Source organism: Garra rufa, chromosome 3, assembly GCF_049309525.1.
Source record: "Garra rufa chromosome 3, GarRuf1.0, whole genome shotgun sequence".
NCBI lineage: Eukaryota > Metazoa > Chordata > Actinopteri > Cypriniformes > Cyprinidae > Garra > Garra rufa.
In genome coordinates, this window is record NC_133363.1 from 30,586,903 (window position 1) to 30,606,758 (window position 19,856).

The 19,856-nt window shown below is 37.0% G+C and overlaps 1 protein-coding gene across 1 annotated transcript in view; it reads right to left on the reverse strand.

Moving 5' to 3' along the window:
• LOC141331545 (extended synaptotagmin-2-like) overlaps positions 1–19,605 on the reverse strand; it is a 43,018-nt gene extending 23,413 nt beyond the window's left edge. Inside the window, exons 1-7 of the mRNA XM_073836600.1 lie at positions 19,444–19,605; positions 18,881–19,291; positions 8,676–8,717; positions 7,569–7,703; positions 5,397–5,473; positions 5,242–5,314; positions 1,561–1,650 (exon numbers count right to left, since the gene is read on the reverse strand). Coding sequence (XP_073692701.1) covers positions 1,561–1,650; positions 5,242–5,314; positions 5,397–5,473; positions 7,569–7,703; positions 8,676–8,717; positions 18,881–19,291; positions 19,444–19,605 — 990 coding nt within the window. The remainder of the gene's footprint in view (positions 1–1,560; positions 1,651–5,241; positions 5,315–5,396; positions 5,474–7,568; positions 7,704–8,675; positions 8,718–18,880; positions 19,292–19,443) is intronic.
• Positions 19,606–19,856: the final 251 nt, after the last annotated feature.

Genomic DNA, 19,856 nt, shown 5'->3' on the forward strand with positions numbered 1-19,856 from the left:
GTGAAACATTAAAAATATATTCTGAGAAATGTTTTAGAACATGTCGATACAAAGGAAATACATTGGGGAACTTCTAGTTCTAGACTTTTTCCCCTCCATCAATGATAACTACAACATCTGTAGATATACACTGCTATTCAAAAGTTTGGGATCAGTACTGTTTTTAAAGAAGTTTCTTATGCTTGTCAAGGCTGTATTTATTTGATCAAAAATACAGAAAAAATAATATTGCGACATGTCATTAAAATATAAAATAATGGTTTCAATTTTAATATACTTTAAAATATAATTTATTCCTGTAATGCAAAGCTGAATTTCCATCAGCTATTACTTCAGTATTCAGTGACACACAATCTTTCAGAAATTATTCCAACATGCTGATTTATTATTAGAATTATATATGTTGGCAACACCTGTGCTGCTTATTAGTTTTTAGAACCTGGGATACTTTTTCCCAAGATTCTTTGATGAATAAAAAGATAAAAAGAACAGCATTTACTCGAAATCTAAATATTTAAAATAAAATATATATATAAGTCTTTGCTATCACTTTTATCAATTGAACACATACCTAGCTGAATAAAATTATTTATTTCTTTAAAAAAAAATAATAATAAAAATTTACTGACCCCAAACTTTCGAACAGTAGTGTATATTGTTAGAAAATATTTCAATTTTAAATAAATGCTTTTCTATTTTAACATTTTATCCATCAAAAGTATCACAGGATCCAATAAAATATTAAGCAGCAAAACTGTTTTCAACATTGATAATAAATCAGTATATTAGAATGATTATGAGTAATGATGCTGAAAATTCAGCTTTGAGGAATAAATTACATTTAATAAATTACGTTTTAATATATTCAAATAGAAAAACGTTATTTTACATCATAATAGTTTTTCACAACATTATTTTCCTTCTCTGTATTTGTGATTAAATAAACAAAGCCTTGATGAGCATAAGAAACTTTCCAAACATTTGAATGGCAGTGTATCGTAATGGCTCTATATTCGTATTCAGCTGCAGTTAATGGAAGTAGAAATAATTCTTCCTAGACATTCTCAGTCTTCTGCATGCACTCATTACTGAGGACTCTATGATGTACTCAGTGATGTAAAGTTAAACATTTCCTGCTGTTTTACAAGAACCAAGCCACTGCCCACTCACATTCCACACTGACTTCTGCCTTATCTTCTTTCAGCATTCACAACCTTATTTAATAGTCATCTCATCAGATGTCTTCAAGACACTCCTTCCTTGAGATCCTTTCTTCCTAACACTCACCCTTTGTACGCACAGTAGAAACATGTTTATTCACATTAAAGACAACGCTCCTTTATATATTATGGTAAAATAGATGTTTTGGGGGAAAAGCTCACACTGAAATTCAAGTTAAACATAGGTGCAGGACATGAGGCAGCAAATGTGAAAAATGTCCACACAGTAATATTACAGTTCCATCTTTATCAGAAACAAAGAAACTTCAGTCCTCATTAAGGAATAGTACATACAATAGTAGTAATAAATATAATAGTAATAAATAGTTCATAAACTCACTGGCTTCTTGAGGAAGAAGAGGGAAAGAGCACCAACCAGCGGCATATTCCCCAAAAGTGGTTCAAGAATCACCCGCAGAACTCCATGTAGCTATTCATACATGCAGCCAAGTACATACAGAGAGAGAAAGAGAAATGAGACAGACAAGTCACATTAAACTTTGAAACGCTGGTATGGATTCTCACTAGAGGTTTGGTGTGTTTACCCTTCTCTGATTGAGCCTTAACTAAAAAAGCTAAATAAAAATTGGCATTCACCAGATTATATTAATGAAATCTTTGCTGTCTTCATTAGGAACAGCCCACTTTATCACCATTAGCCTAGCAGTCCTCAAATGGAATGACAAATTTGTATTTCATGTGAATTTATTTTGTTCTAAGGATGGTTTTCATTTCTGGAAAACAAGATTTTGTGAGAGAGCAGCGCTGTCAAACTAACCACTACGCGCCCCAGACTGATGATGAATATTTCAGGATCCTGACACTGATGCATTTATTATTTTACTTCTGACAGCACTCCACATGCTCAGTGATTTCACCTTCTCAGCCATCACTTCAGCTCTGAGCAACAGAATTACTGTATGAGCTTCTGTTTTGAACAATCATTCATTACCAAAGAGCTGCTAATGAGAAAAAATAACTCAAGGGAATGTCCTGTCTCAAGTAGTCCTTTATGGAACCATATGTGGAAGAGATCACATAAGTTCAGTCAGTGTAGATTAACGGCTTATTCATTCTGCAATGCAGTGATTACAGTGGCTTGATGATGCCATAGCATTGTGTTATGTTGTGAATAGCTAAGTAACTGATTTTAATAATATTTTTCTTTCTTTTATTTTTTTACTCTATTTCTATTTCTTTCCTATGGGGAGGTACCTTTTTGAAAGGTACAAATCTGTACCATTTAGGTACTAATATGTAGACCTTAGGTACTACTATGTACCTTTAAGGTACTTACAGTCAAGCCTGAAATTATTCAGACGCCTGGCAAATTCTGACTTAAAGTTACTTTTATTCAACCAGCAAGTTATTTTGACCGGAAATGACACAGGCTTAAAATTATTCATACCCTTTGCAAACTGTCACAGTCTATGGGAAAATCCAAAGTTCTATACCATTCCAAATAGTCAAAGCTGTTCTAAAGCATCCTAATTACCCTGATTCATTGAAGCTGTTTCAATCAACAGGTGAAAAACAGAAGCTCTCTGTTGTTGGTTTGTGGACAGTCATGGCTAAGACAAAGGAGCACACTGAGGACCTGCGGCTGCTCACAAGTCAGGAAAGGGCTAGAAGACCATATCTAAATGTTTTGAAGTTCCAGTGGCTACAGTGCAAAGTATTACTAAAAAATACAAGACGTTCCGCACTGTGAAAAATCTCAGAGGATCTGGTCGAAAAGTGAAAAGTGACACCTGTGCTGGCCAGGAGGATAGTGAGAGAGGTAAAAAAGAATCCAAGGATCACCACCAAGGCCATCCTGATGAATCTGGGCTCTGCTGGTGGCAACATCTCAAGGCAGACAGTCCAACGAACACTGTACACCACTGGGTTTAGTGTTGGGCGATATGCTCAATTTTCATATCGCCCTATCGTCAGCCTGAGAGATCGCCGATACACGATACTATCGTTCTAATTTAATAATGTACTAAATTCCTTATTCATTTTGTAAAGGTAGACTTGCTATTGGCATATGATTAAGTTGTGCATGTAGAGCGCTGACTGTAGTTCTGCCGGAGTTGTTCAAGTTACTTTCGGTTTCATTCTCTGCTATCGTCACTCGTCAGTGAGTTGTAGATGTGCGTGCATGAATGTAAATGAATGAATCTTTCTTTACCCGTCATATGTTACCGCTGTATATCTGACCGTTGTCATCAGGTGATGTTGTAGTTCAGTTCATATTGAATGCGGAGAAGTGATGCGCGTGTAATTCACGTGCGTATGTTTAGTGCCATTTGATCGCATCGTAATTCTAATTAACATATAGATGTTACTGAGATGAATGTTTGTGTTTACTATATACAGACCGATTGGTCTTCTGTTTTATGGTCAGATGAAACAAAAATTTAATTGTTTGTCCACAATGATGTAGCCTTCATTTGGCGTAAAAAAAGGAGAAGCCTTCAACCCTAAGAACACCATCCCCACTGTCAAACATGGTGGTGGGAACCTAATGTTTTAGGGGTGTTTTTCAGCCGGTGGACCAGGGAACCTAATCACAGTAAACGGCACCATGAAAAAGGAGCAATACATCAAAATTCTCAACAACAACATCAGGCAGTCTGCAGAGAAACTGGCTTTGGGCACCAGTGGACATTTCAGCACAACAACTACACAAAACACACAGCAAAAGCTGTGAAGAAATGGTTAGCAGACAAAACATTAACGTTTTGCAGTGGCCCAGCCAGAGTCCTGACTTAAATCCAATTGAGAATCTGTGGAGGAAGCTAAAGATCAGGGTGATGGCAAGGAGACCCTCCAACCTGAAAGAGTTGGAGCTCAGCGCTAAAGATGAATGAAAGCTGGTCAGCAATTATAGGAAGCGTTTGATTGTTGTAATAGCCAATAAAGGCTTTTCTATCGATTATTGAGAAGGGTATGAATAATTTTGGACATGCCACTTTTTGTTCAAATGTAAATAAAAGATGAGTAATAATTTTTTCCACAATGATGCCTCTTGTACATCGTCTTATTATCTTCTGGGAGATGTCTGTGTCATTTCTAATAAAAAAAAAAAAACTTGCTGGTTGAATAAAAGTAACTTTAAGTCAGAATTTGCCAGGAGTATGAATAATTTCGGGCTTGACTGTATATGCACCCTATAGGGGTAAATAAGGTACAAAAATGTAACTTCTGAAAGCTTACTGCCCCAGTGACAGCTTTTATACCTTTTTTTCTGAGAGTGCACGAAAGATGCTATATACATACACTTGGCTTGCCTTACTCACTAATTTGAATTTTGTGACTTGTAAAACGCAAAAGTATTTCATTATATTATTGTACCTCTTTTGCCAGTGGGTAATTATTTTATGAGTGCTCTTAAAGCCATGAAATGTGCTAATATGTTTTTCTGGAACTGAGCAAAGATGGCAGCCTTACACTTCACTTGCAGAGATAAATGGCAATGCGAACAGCTCTCTCCAGTCCAGGTATTATAAAGCTCCTCGCTATATAGTAAAAAATACATCATACATAAACACAGCATGCTGTCACACAGAGAGTTTACTCTGCTATGCATTTAATGCAATAGAATGAAACAAGTCCATAAATCATGTACAAAACGGTCATTGTGTGAGCATGTGTGTGTGTATCTGATCATGCACTACAAACGGTACAAGGGCATTTTAGTATTTGGTTACACGCCTCCCTATAAATACACACACACCCTTTCTGTAAAAATAAAAATAGGCTCCGTTCTACAGTCGACTGGATTCCTTCCATGAAACACGTGGTTGCGTCACAATATAGGAAAGAGCTTCTCTGTATCCAACAAATTAACTCTCTGGCCTTGGCTAACATAATCCATTGAGTCATGGAAGATGGAAGATGCCATACATAACAGTGCTGCTGTATACATGTGGTGTGAACAAACAACAGTGGAGAATACAATCCTACTGCTTTATGTGGCACAAGAGCAGAGAATATCACTTTTAAAATGTTTAATGAGAAGATGATAACAATATACCTGTATACTTTTGATCCCTGCTCTACAGTAGTACCTTTTGACATCCACATCGATTTCAGTATTTCCAACGTAGCTATAAAAGAAAAGATAAATATTAAAACCTGCTGGAAAACCAGGAAGTTAAATAAAAGATTGCATATATAATGTGACGTCACCTGATCTGAAGGTCCATGATGATCTGCCGCTTGTCCACGTTCTCAGAGTAAACTTTGACCCCATTGATTCTGAGAGGCTGTGACAGAGATGAGCACAGATGCCCTGTCAGGGGGTTGACATTTCTTTGACCAGCATGCATTCCTTCACAGAGCCCTGACAACATAAACTATTTCCATCTGACAGCTGGTCAGCTTTTCCAAAAGGTTTAAATTTCTTACGTCAACCTTTCTACTCCTGATGCAATATATAGCTTTTTAGTGAAATGTCTTTTTAGTGTTAAGTAGTGAAGCAATGTCTTATCTTCAATAAAATATACAAGATGGTCTTACACTGCAAATGACCTACACGGTTTTTGAATGAAATATAGTGTTACAGGTTACATATATAGTATCAATTATACTGCATTGGTCTTCAATCGACTTATTTATTCATTTCCTTTGGAAAAAATGATGTAAACTGTTTATTTGTTTAGAAATTTTACTTGCTAATAGTGCTTTAATAGACAACACAATGCATGCATGTTTCATGCCCTCACAATACAGGCTATAACAGCATTAACTCCCATTGTGAACTCTAGGCTGCATAAGCCAAGTATATGATTTACACAATGAAATGTTTAAAGAGGCTTTAGAATTAATGCCTAGTTATATTTACAGATTTGTATGAAATGTATACTGTGTCTTATAGCAGTGGTCTGCTGAAGCACAGTCTGTTCTTACTATTCAAAGGCTCAAAGAACAGAAAGGCTGTCAGCTGCGGTAACTAGGTGTGCACACAAAAACACCAGAATAACTGACTAGAGGAACAATAAAACTAAAAAATAAAATAAAATATTAACTAAAATAAAATAAAATGTGTACCAGAGACTGAAAAAAAACACCTCAGAAATTGTTGAACACTTTTCCTGTGCAGCTGATCTGAAGATGGGTAGATGCATTCATCTAATTAATTGCCTTTAAAAGTACTTTATTATTATAAACTGATTCCAACACTGATTATAAATCAGCATATTAGAATGATTTTTGAAGGATCATGTGACACTGAAGACTGGAGTAATGATGTTAAAACTTCAGCTTTGCTTCACAGGACTAAATTATATTTTAAGTATATTAAAATAGAAAACTGTTATTTTAAATTGCATTAATATTTCACAAAATTACAGTTTTCCTTTATACAAACACATTCAGCCTTGATGAGCAAAAAAAAACTTATTTAAAAAACATAAATCAGTGTATAAACAAACAATTACAACAGAAAACCTTCTGTTATACAATAGCATGCCCTTAAATTGTTAAAAACATGCCATTCTATACTTTTAACAGGACTATAAATATCCTACACAATATAAAAATATATAGATACAATTTTTATAGGGCTATTAAATCAATTCCCCCTATATGTGACCCTGGACCACAAAACCAGTCATAAGGGTCAATTTTTGGAAATTGGAAATCTGAAAGCTTGCAAAATTTGGCCGATGTTCAACTATTTGAAATTCTGAAGCCTGAGGGTGAAAATCACCTTTAAAGATATTAGCAATGAACATTACTAAAAAAAATAATAATAATTTTGATATATTTACGGTAGAAAATTTACAAAATATCTTCATGGAACATGATCTTTACTTAATATCCAAACGATTTTTGGCATAAAAGATAAATAATGTATTTTTAGCTATTGCCACCAATATACCCGTGCTACTTAAGACTGCTTTTGTGGTCCAGGGTCACATATTGAGTTATATTGAGTGAATGAGCTAGGCAATGCCTACTGATTTCTTTTTTTTTTTTTCTTAATTAAAAAAAAAAAAAAATCAATAGGGACATTGGTGACAGCACAGGAAATAATGAGGAGAAGAGGTGGAGACTCATGTCGTCTGTCTGAGCAAAACCATGTGGCCGCATGTGGACTGCTAAGCACTGCATTCCCTTTCAAGACGACACTCTAGGGCTAAATAACTGGATATGTTAAATCTCAAGGTGACAGAGTGAAACGAGCCAAGAAAAGTGCATGCAATACGTTGGTGTCTAAGTGTGGGCCTAAGCTCTTTAAAATACAAGCCAGCTTGACTGATGTTACATTAAGAATTATAAACAAAGATTCACATTCTCTAACAGGACACACTTTGTGAGCATTGAATGTTAATAGACAGTGAGAATAAGCATGAATACCTTATCTCCGAGATCAATCTTGGTAAAGCTGAATGTACTGAGGTGGGCATTGGCTTCTTTGATTGCTGGCTCGATTGTTCCTCTAAACAGCTTCTCCACAAACTGACACACGTAAGGCCACATCTGTTTCACTGTCTGAAAGGCAAAGAGTGTATCTGCTCAGTACTAAGCAAGGCACTTAAGTTATCTTCATTTCTTACTGCCACTGGCTTATAAGCTAGTCGGAAATGTATTAGTTATCAGAAAAGTTTAACTGTTGTTTAATACTCTCTTGACTGCTATGCTAAAAACAAAGTCTTCAATGCATGCAAAATATATTTTCCACAACAAGGTTGTGTGATACGGTTCACAGTTTTCATTTAAACAGGCTCAAGGACATGTTGTAACTTGACTAACTGTAAATACTCTAGGCATTTGGAATCTGTTCTCCATGACAACAGACCAGGTAGACACGCTGGGACAGCAAATACATAATTATTCATATATAAATGTACGATTGTGCATATGAGAGCAAACAAATAATATCTAAGAGATGTAGACTGCCAAATAACAAAAAAGAAAGAATTAAGCATTTTTTTTTTACATTCATATGATGTATATCACATTTATGAGTTTCAAAATGCTTTTTCAAAATTTTGGTTATAATATTAGTATCAATACAGTACTATAAGAGATTTTATCCTTCTCAGTTTTGTTGAAAACATCTAGGTTCTGCAGTGTTTCATGTAAATAGTTTTGCATGATTTTGAATGTTGCAGACATACTTTGCAGAAGCATGAGGCCATTCAGGTACATAAATTACGCCGCTGGGCAAATTGCCAATGAAATATTCAAATCAGGCATGTTTTTTTCAAGGCTGAGAGCCACTGAATGTATATGTACAATGAATATTTTAAAAAGCCACTGATTTTGACACTGATGGAGAAAAGGGGTTGCTACATGTAGTGTAACATGAGCAAAGCACACTGAATTATCACACCAGTGCACAGCAAATGTTAGAGAGTATCAGATTGCATATTACTAACTGCAGACACATGAATGTATGCTGGATGATGATTACTTAGAAATGTTGAGGGACGGGCAATTATTATCTAATAATTCTCTCACCTTATTTAACCACTCAACTCTCTCCACATCTGGATAATGAACCTGTTGGAGAAATATACAAATGTATCATGTTATTACGAGAGAGAGAACAAGACTGCTTCTGTAAACATGCTGCAGTGTATTCGAAGAAACCCCTCAGGCTATTTTTCACACGCACACCCTAGGTTCACAGATGGCATGGAATATAAACAGTCAATGTATGACAAAATAAAAAGACTTAGTCTAAACATGTGAAACATTCTCTATACAAAAAAGTGGCACCCATGTGTATTCTCCCCTTTTCTTTCACTTCAGTGTTATTATCATGTATGTGAGAAACAGGATCAAGGATGAGCGTAGCTGCAGTGAAATCCCTGCATGCCTAAAATGCTTAGCCTGCGTTTGTTTCATGCAGTGGGAGAGAGCAAGATAACACACTAACACTGCAGTGAATCAGGTGAACTACCCCTTTAACTTATCAGGTATCAAAAAATGCAGTTATCTTCCATCCAACAATGACCACACAAAGAACTTCTGAGAGCATGGCTACATTCACATTGCAAGCCTAAGTGTTCAATTCAGATATTTTGCTCAGATCCAGGTTTTTTTTTTTTTTTGGACATTGACATTATTTTGGTGGCCATTAACAGATTCAAGTGTGAACTGGTCACAGTCCTGAACTGACCCACATGCACAAAAGAACAACACAGCATGCTGTCATACAGAAGTAAATGTGGAGGCCACTGACGTTAGTGTTTATGCATTCAAATGTGATCTGCAGCATAAGCCAGCAAGTTTGCGGTGAACACGTGATAGGGAGGACAAGGATAAGATGAAAGTATGACAGATTTCTCGATTTTAAACGATTCTCATTTTTACAAAATGATACTGAGTCTTAAATCTCAAGAATCAATTAGTCTAGCCTGTTTTTAGTTAAAGAACGTAACATTGTAGCACACCTACCATCCAATAAAGCACAGTAAGCTCTGTGCTTTCTTACTTTTGATATGAAAGTCTCAGTTTTCAAATTCTGTACATTTTATTAAAATATTCAAACAATATATGGTGCCGTTTAAAGTGGAGTGACAACTCACTGTAGCGCCTCAGTTCAAGAGAATCAGCAGCGCGAAGCGCATGAACTGATCGCGTCCTCTGCTTTAAAGGTTGTATCAGCGATTTCTAGCCTGAAACATAAAGTGTCAATTTCAGCTGACCTTTCTTCACGATCCGCTCGCTGCCTGCCCAATCAGCAATCAGCGTCAGGGATTTGGTGTTGTGGACTTTCGCTCCGCCTCCCTCACATCCCTGCACCAGTAGGAAAGTCCACAACACCAAACCCCTGACTTAAAAAGTATCTGACGCTATGGCAAGCCGTTTTAGCATTCCATCCTTGTTTGTCTTTTATGTTCTAAAACATTCCTTCATTATTGTAATTATTGGTGAAAATAGTCGATCCGGAAGCTCACATTGTGTTGAACTATAGATCTGCTATTTTCAGAACTTATAAGTGACACTACCCAACAGCAAAATACTTACTGACCTACATTAATTTGTTAAAAGACTACTTTTTTCCCTTTTTTTGACTAAAACCTTTTTGACTTTTCGTCGACTAAAACTAGACTAAAACCTTTTTGACTTTTCGTCGACTAAAATTGGACTAAAACTATCACATATAGAAGTGACTAAAATTTGACTAAAACTAAGAAGCATTTTAGTCCAAAAGACTAAAACTAAGACTAAATCTAAGATGGTTGTCAAAAACAACACTGTTTCTACATCAATCTACACTCTGTGCACCATAATGACAATGCAAAAACAGAATTGTCACAACTTCATAAATTTATTAAAAATAAAACACTGAAATAAGAACTTTGCATAAGTATTCACACCCTTAACTTAGTTCTTAGTTGAAGCACCTTTACAGCCTCAAGTCTCAAGAGTCGTGGTTGTTTCAGACTTCTTCCATTAAGGGTAGCAGAGACTATAAACTTCTGTGACTACACACTTTTTCAATGCAGCAGATTTTTTCTGAACTCTTCCCCAGATTTGTGGCTTGATGCAATCCTGTCTCTAAGATCTACAGGCAGGGCTTGGTTCTTGCTCTGATATGCATTTTCATCTGTTAGACCTTTTATTAAGACGTGCGTCAAATCATACCCATTCAATTAAATTTGCCACAGGTTAACTCCACTTGAAGTGTAGTAACATCTACAAGCAATGCTCCTATGATCAATTTAATTTGTCCTAGAATACTTATGCAATGGAAGTTTTTTATATTCAATAAATTTGCAAAGATGTTAAAATCCTTTTTTTTTTTGCTGTGCCATTATAGTGTATGGTGTGTTGATTGAAGTGAATTTTTTTTTGAAAAGCAGTTTAACAGGCAGTAACATAACAAAATGTGAAAAAAAATTAAGGGGTAGGAATACTTTCGCAAGGCACTGTAACAGAATATGTCACATAACATTTACCTCAGAAGAAAAAATATTCCGTAGCCATACATTCATTAGTCAGCTAGAAAACATAAGAGCGTTTTGGAAAATATATGCACCATGTATCATATTTTCAGTATAATTTTACTGTTATTCAATGTTTAATTTATGTTTGAATAAATCAGTCAGGTTTTTGTGACAGCCACCATTTAAAAGTAAAAAAAAAAAAAAAATGAATTGGCATAGAAATATAATTATGTTATTGCAACTTTATTATTATAAAAACTGTAATTTAAGCATTCATATACAAATCAGTTCATTTAAATTATCAATATTATTAGTACCAACTGACTCTCATGTATATTTTACAGCATTAGTTGAGCATTAGTTGCAGCTTTCTTCCATATTCTGGAAAGTAAAAACTTTGCGTGTCTCCCGTCAACGCAGAATTCCAAGGAATGTTAAACCTTAGTGATATAAACTTCACATGAATTATGATACGACTATTCAGAAAGAGGTCACACACTGCAAAAAAACAAAAAAAAACAAAAAAAAAAACAGACATCTATCTGACTTATGACCGAGAGTGGCCCAAATCAGAATCAAAAAGATCAGATTTCATGTGGTTTGTGCTGTTCACATTGTTATGGAAACAAAAACAGATCGGAGTCTATTAGCAAAACTAAAAAATAGGATTTTCGGCCACTTTTGCCTACAGTCTGAATGTAGCCTTGGTGACCACAAAAGGCCCCTGCAATTTAACATCTTAAAACTAAAGCTTTAAATTATAAACAAATGCTACACACAAGCAAAACAAATGTATAGGGCACATTTGAATCTCATCACTATGGTAACACAGCTGCAAAACCATAAACGCTTCTCTCCAAGACATTAAGCATAAGCTGAAAGGAAAATCTCAGGTAAGTCACATCAGGTTACCTGAGAATACAATGCGCTCTCAGCATGAGAAGATAATGCGTTTGTGGCACCTATGAAGTTAACCTCCTTTTGTATGTCCTATAATGGTAACATTTTTATTGTAATCTCAAGAGACAACATGGGGGTGTGTGACTCCCTTCTGCAGTGCAATCACTCTGAATTTATTTTAATCGCAAAACAGTGTCGGTGTAGCTTCGAGCAGAGTACCATATATGACAGCACAGCGCTTTCCTCAGCTAGCTCTCCCACTGACATATTTTGGCATAACCATCAATCAAGACAAACAGGACTGGACACAGCTAGAGCTACTCTAACCAGCACTAGACTGAGTATCCCTCCAAAATAAATATTAACTATTTTGTTTAGTATTAATGATATGTGGAGAAAGACACTGAAAGTTTCCATGGTAACTGTGTTTCTATGGTCACTAGAGATCTCTGAGGAATTCCTTTCATTGACAAGAGCATAGACAGATAACTATGGAATGTATGTATGAATTTTGGCTAGAGGCGAGACAGATTGTAGAGTTGCCACAGTAATGTAGAGATATAAAGACTAAAGATTCCTGACAGTGACATAATTTGATGAGAATGTGATAATCTGTGATGTAAATGGTTTGTCTTTCTAAAAATAGGACACTGAAGACTGTAAAAAAAGTTGTTATCAGGGACATATTTAAAAAAGTTATTACATGTATTTACATATTTTGTAACTTTGAACTCTGTAATGCATTTAGCTAGACATTAGTGTAGCAAGCTTGAAGCCATTAGGCAAGAGATTTCGAGACCCAGATTCTCAAAAACTTGACATAATACACTTTCCAGGAACCACAGAGAAACTGGACAAACAAGTCAACAAGTGTTTCAAAAGAAACTTCTTGGCTTAAAAGCACAGAACCACAAAACGTGAACAATCACAGAATCCATAACTTCACTGCTGTGAAATATTTTCTTAGAAAACAACTTCAAACTCATCAACAAAAACCAGTTCAACAGACTTCTAATCTCACACAGACAAGTTGACTCAAGCCGGAATGTAATTTGATTAAGGCTCAAGAGCAGTTAAGACTAAATGAAGTGTAGACCATTTTATGAAAACGTATCTGGTAACTGACTAACGCTACACAGACAAGAAGATGCATTACATGAAAACATGACACTTAGGGAATCCATCATTGGAAATCCCATATTGACTGACCACTAATTTATTATTCCCAAGATATCCCCAACATGGATGGTCAAGGACTGTAAGATGTACAGCTTTTTTGAACCAGCATGTTTATACATTCTCAAGGCTCCAAAAGACATCCCCTTTAATATAATTAATCACTGCTAACAATAAATAATTTCTTTAATAATTTTAACAGTATTTCACAATAAAATTACATATAATGTAGTTTATTGCCAAATATGGTAAGGTAATTATAGATAACTACTTAAAGGGGTCATGACATGATAAATCAAATTTTGCATTTGCATCTTTTGGCATATAATAGGTCTTTGTATCAATAAAACATCCTGCAAGTGCATAGCTTAAAACATCCTCCTCATTATGAACAAATTATTTATTTCATAAATCTCCAAAAACAACTTGTTTGGATCTGGGGCACAAACATTTGCATAAACACTGCCTCCAGAGCAAGACATTGACAAATAGTCATCTTCCCACCATAGGCCCCGCCCACTGGTGTTCAGTCGCTTAATGGCTGACACTCTGAATGTGAGTGTTGCGTCACGTCAAAAGCAAATAGAAATTGCAATCACTGTTGCTATCTTGTCTCCACTGGATACAGTATATAGATGTGTGTTCGCCTTGATCGTGTCAGTGGACTGATGGGAGCATTTTGTTTTGTAAACGAGGCACAGTGTCATGGAGAGTTCACAAAGAAACATTTGTTGAAAGATGAAGCAGTAATAGATCTGACTGCAGCTGCATAACAAACTGTAAGTAAATGATTTCATAATGCTTTGTCTAGAAATTACTGTGTTTTTATTTTTTATCATGATGTCAAAACACATGCGATAGCGAGGGGGCACTAATACTATTTCCTATGCAATGACAGGGTGCCACGGTGACGTCACATGGGCACAAACTTTTGCATAAACACTGCCTCCAGAGCAAGGCACTGACAAATAGTCGTCTTCTCATTATAGGCCCGCCCACTGGCGTTCAGTTGCTTAACGGCTGACACTCTGAATGTGAGTGTTGCATCACGTCAAAAGCAAATAGAAATTGCAATCACTGTCGCTATCTTGTCAACGCTGGATGCAGTATACTGATGTGTGTTCGCCTTGATCGTGTCAGTGGACTGATGGGAGCATTTTGTTTTGTAAACAAGGCACAGTGTCATGGAGAGTTCACAACAAAACTTTTGTTAAAAGATGAAGCAGTACTAGACCTGACTGCAGCTGCATAACAAACTGTAAGTAAATGATAGGGATGCACTAGGGATGCTCATATTGACCGTTTAACCGTTAACCGACAGTAAGAATTTTAACCGATTATTACTATCAGTTAAACGGTTTAAAAGGTTTTTTTTTTACTCTTTTTTTTTTTACGTTTGCTGCATGGTGAAAGAAATAATGCTATTTGTAAGTTATCTGTTTACTCATGCACGCGTGTCGACACGTGCAGTGTGGCTGTACAGACATATTTCGCTTCACCTTTACTTAGTAAACAGATGTAGTATATGCAACTCAATGGCAAGTGGCGTTATTGGGTTATCAGAGAGTGAATCCGTGAGTGAATGTATTCAAATTCTGAATGAATTATAGTCTAGAAAGTGCGCAATAGGCGTTCCCGTTACAATCACTGGAAAGCTATCACTCATCCTAGAGTAGTTCATCGCAATCTCATAAAGTTATTAAAAAGTAATAAAATAACCTTTACACTGCACAATTAATCTCTTATTTATATAATGCCAACACTTTCTTTGTTTTATTAAGAGAGTTCGCGAAAGTGTAGAAATCAGCAAAACTGAAACCGGCACTTTGGTTGGTGAGTGGATTGTAACATAGCCTCCTCTGATTGGCCACAGTGATAATCTAATCAACATACATGTCTGTGATTGGCTATTGCTGAACGCTGTAAAACACGCGCTTCTCCACACGCATATGACAGTGGATGGAAGTCCCGAACCGCAAATTGAAAGGGTTTTTGTGATGGTGTTTTTTTCGGCGGATCTAAGAGTTAACAGGCAGCGGTCCTGCCTATCCGTACAGCATGTGGACATGTTAAAAACTAGGCACACTGAGGTATTGGCTGGCCTGCTATATATTTTTATGTCCGACGAGAAGAATAAGACCGGTACAGTTCTTCAAAGCGCATAAAAGGATTCAGTGTGTTTTAGTTTTGTCATCTTAATTAGGTAGTTATTTAATTTATACATATTTAGTGTAGGCCTATTTATATTATTCTTTTTTTTCATTCAGATTTTCTCTGTTCTCAGAAGCGCAGCTGATGCGTGATAATTTAAGTATATGTCAATACAGTTTTTGTTGTTGCTCTGTATGCTGCTGTTTGCACGTTAAAATAAAACATTTGCTTGTATTTTTAATGTATCATCACAGATACTCGTGCATTCTATTTTTATTTTAAACTAATTTATTATTCTAATTTTATCAGTTAACGGTTAATGTTCGGATAACGAGCAGCGGTTGTCGGTCAGGAAAATTAACCGAAATGAGCATCCCTAGGATGCACCGATACGAATCGGCCGATAATGCTTGCGCGTTTTGTCAGTAAAGCCGGTTCTGTAATCAGCGGTAAATGCCATCAGGTGCGTGATTTCACGTTGAGCCGTATATACTACACACAGCCGTTGTTTACCGACGAGCTGCGCAAATCAATGTTCATTATCAGTGTGAAAGTGCGCAGCTCGTCAGTGAACAACGGCTGTGTGTAGTATATACGGCTCAACGTGAAATCACGCACCTGATGGCATTTACCACTGATTACAGAACCGGCTTTACTGACAAAACGCGCAAGTGATCGGCCGATATGGATCGGTGCATCCCTAGTAAATGATTTCATAATGCTTTGTCTGGAAATGACTGTTTTTTATTTTTTATTTTTTATCATGATGTCAAAACACATGCGATAGTGAGGGGGCACTAATACTATTTCCTACGCAATGACAGGGTGCCAGGGTGGGCACAGACTTTTGCATAAACACTGCCTCCAGAGCAAAGCATCACAGAATAGTCACTGGCGTTCAGTCACTTAATCGCTGACACGCTTAATGCAAAAAAAAAAAATTATAATCACTGCCGCTATCTTGTCTACACTGGATACAGTATACAGATGCACATTCACTTTCTGACACAATACTCACGCTTGAGCCTCTCGTCAATAGGACAAAAGTAGCGAAAAAAGTTTGCTTTGACGCATTTGGTTTAAACAGCTCGTTTGTGTCTTTGTAGATATCAGGCATAAGGATCCCAGCGTAAGGAATGAATGGATAGTTTATTTTTGATGGCATCCCGGATCACGTCTGAGGATTGATCGGAGCATTTTGTTTTGTAAACGAGGCAGAGTGCCAGAGTTCACAAAAAACTTTTGCTGAAAGATAAAGTGGTAGTAGATCTGACTGCAGCTGCATCACAAACTGTAAGTAAATGATTTCATAATACTTTTTTCTGGAAATTAACGTGACATCACCGGGGCACAAGCATTTGCTTAAACACTGCCTCCAGAGAAAGACATTGACGAATAGACATCTTCTCACCATAGGCCCGGCCCACTGGTGTTTAGACACATAACGTCTGACATGCAAGTGTCATGTCGTGTCAACATACAGTATACAGATGCGCATGCACTTTCTGACACAATACTCACACTTGAGTCTGTTGTCAATAGGACAAAAGGAGTGAAAGATCTTTGTTTTGACACATTTGGTTTAAACAGCTCATTCATGTCTTTGTAGATATCAGAAGGATCCCAGCGTAAGTAACCAATGGATTGTTTATTTTTAAGGGCATCACGGATCGTGGCTGAGGATTGATTAGAGCATTTTGTTTTGTAAACAAGGCAGTGTCATGGAGAGTTCACAAAGAAACATTTGTTGAAAGATGAAGTGGAACTAGATCTGACTGCAGCACCATCACAAACTGTAAGTAAATTGTTTCATAACGCTTCATCTGGAAATTACTGCTTTTTTTTAATCATGTTGTCAAAAAATTCATATGCAATAGCCAGGGGGTGTTGATACAGTTTCCTATGCAAAGACAGGGTGCCAGGGTGACATCACCCGGGCACAAACATTTGCATAAACACTGCCTCCAGAGCAAGACATTGTGAAATAGTCATCTTCTCACCATAGGCCCCGCCCACTGGCGTTCAGTCACTTAACGCCTGACTCGCTGTGCTGTCAGTCACAATCAAACATATTTCAAAGGAAGCCGGCACCATGGTCCTCACAGCATGACCGTCTTTAATGTTTTTTTTTTTTAGGGAATATTTGCATTTATTCACATGCGATTGAATTCATGCCGGTCTATTCATGCTATTCATGTGGTGGACTGTCATGATTTTGGCTAAGGCTAACGCACAATCACTACTGAATGATGCGCCTCAGAGGGGATTTAGAAGTGGGTACAAGTGGGTACAAGCAAAGCTGACAGTGGTGTAGTGCTGTATACCCTGCACTACACCACTGGTTTAAACAGCTCGTTTGCATCTTTGTACAGATATCAGATGGATCCCAGCATAAGGAACAAGTGGATAGTTTGTTTTTAATGGCATCTCAGATTGTGTTAGAGGACTGATCAGAGCATTTTGTTTTATAAATGAGGCAGTGTCATGGAGAGTTTAAAAAGAAACATTTGTTGAAAGATGAAATGGTACTAGATCTGACTGCAGCTGCATCATAAACCGTAATGATTTCATAATGCTTTGTCTGGAAATGGCCATTTTTTTAATCATGTTGTAAAAAACACACATGCAATAGCGAGGGGGCGTTGATACTATTTCCTATGCAATGACGTTAATCATAACAGTGGCCAATTCCTGACAAGCCTTAAAGGACCTGCCCCTTAAAACTGGCCGTTTTAGACAGAGGGTCAGAATAAGGGTTAAAAAAATATTTTTTTCCACATATTTTTTGTGCAAAAAAACTTTATTAATACTAAAAGTAAACCTCAAGGAACATATTAAAATAATTTAAATCTGTGTTTTGACCCCTTTAATTGTTATTTACATTTATTTAACCATTATTCTGTACAAATTACATTTTTAATAGTATACAGACTGCTGGGAGGTGAATACTCACTTTTAATTACACAGACTAACATTGGTTCTCACCCTTCAGGTCTAAATATCTCATTACATAAAGTGTATTTACTTTGTTGCACTTTGGCTTTTAATTACAGCCATGATGAGCCTAGGCTCAAGATAATGCTTATACAAGATAAAAATAGACTTAAAATTGGTAGAGACACATGTGGCATCATTTGGAAAAACACTGTTCACCTTCACAGACAAAAGGGCAAAAAGTCTTGGTCTGCCTCCTGTCTGACAGCCTGGGATCAGCTGGGATCCAAACTTAGTTGTTGTTTCAAGCACAGAGTTTGGTGAATTGACAAAACATTAAAAGCAAACAAGATGTCCTAATTTAATAAGCCTGAATGAAGCAAAACAACTCTGAACAAGGAAATATCATGTGTTTCTTTATCAAATTTCAAACTTTAAACAACATTACTACTACCCACATACCACACTCCAACTCAAAGAGAACTCATTCTGTCTTTTTAGTGCAGCTTTGGTGATGGACAATTTTATAAAAAAAAAAAATGTGAAAAAAAGAAAACAAAAATGAAACCCGGTAAATGTTATCAGTGAAAGAAGAGTTTAACTCACCCATGAGGGTAACTCAGTTGCCTCCAGCTCCTGTTTAACCGTGTCCTCTTGCTCAAAAAAGGAAAGTGCTCTATTTAACCTAGTGTTCTTACACCTCGTGTTTCTTCTCCAAAAGAAAAATATCGTGAGTGCGATTAAAAGCCAGCTAAAACTGAACTCAAAATAACCCAAGACATATATAGGAAAGATAATGACGAAGGTCTTGGCAAACTGCAGCCACGTGCGTGACAGTTCGCTGGTGCAGGACGGGGAGTCCTGGCTGAGCTCCGCGGGTAAGGTGGAAGGGATCGCCCCGTTGGTCGGTTCAGTTTGTCCGCTATCCTTTTGCCCCGAGGCACCTGCTGTTTGAGAAAGATTTCCGCGCACAGCCGTCATTATGTCCTCTGTCATATTCAATGTTACGCACGGCTGTCAAACGTGTGCATTGTGCTTCAATGCAAAAGCTTCGAGAGTAAACAAGATACTTCAGATCATCCCGGTTCGAGTACAACGGTCAGCTAAATCAATTTGAGGATGTTTTCACGTTAGTTCCCCGGTACACCAGTCCATGTTGACGCGGATACTGGCTCGCTTTGCTTTAGTCTAGCTGTGCATAACTGAAGACCCAACTCAGCTGTCGACAGCGCCTCTGTACGTGTGCCGTCTGGTTTGCTCCTGCTGGCTGGTGTGCTCTGGAGAAGCGTGTGCTGTTGTGTTGGTTTATGACAGACAGCTGATCGCTTCATACACGCGCACACACACACAGCGGGTCTCAGGAGGTCAGTGAGTGTCGCGGACAGCGCAAACTCGCCACCCTGAGCCAAGCAACTGCAGTACACAAACAATGAGGCGTCGACAGCGACGCTGTACCCAAGTGTTAACTGCTAATTAAAGAACAATAACAAGAAGCTGTTTCATGTTTTATTCATATTTTCAGATAGGCTGTTTGTGCCAAAACGTTTCCTGTCGTGCGTTCATCTGAGATTTATACTTTATT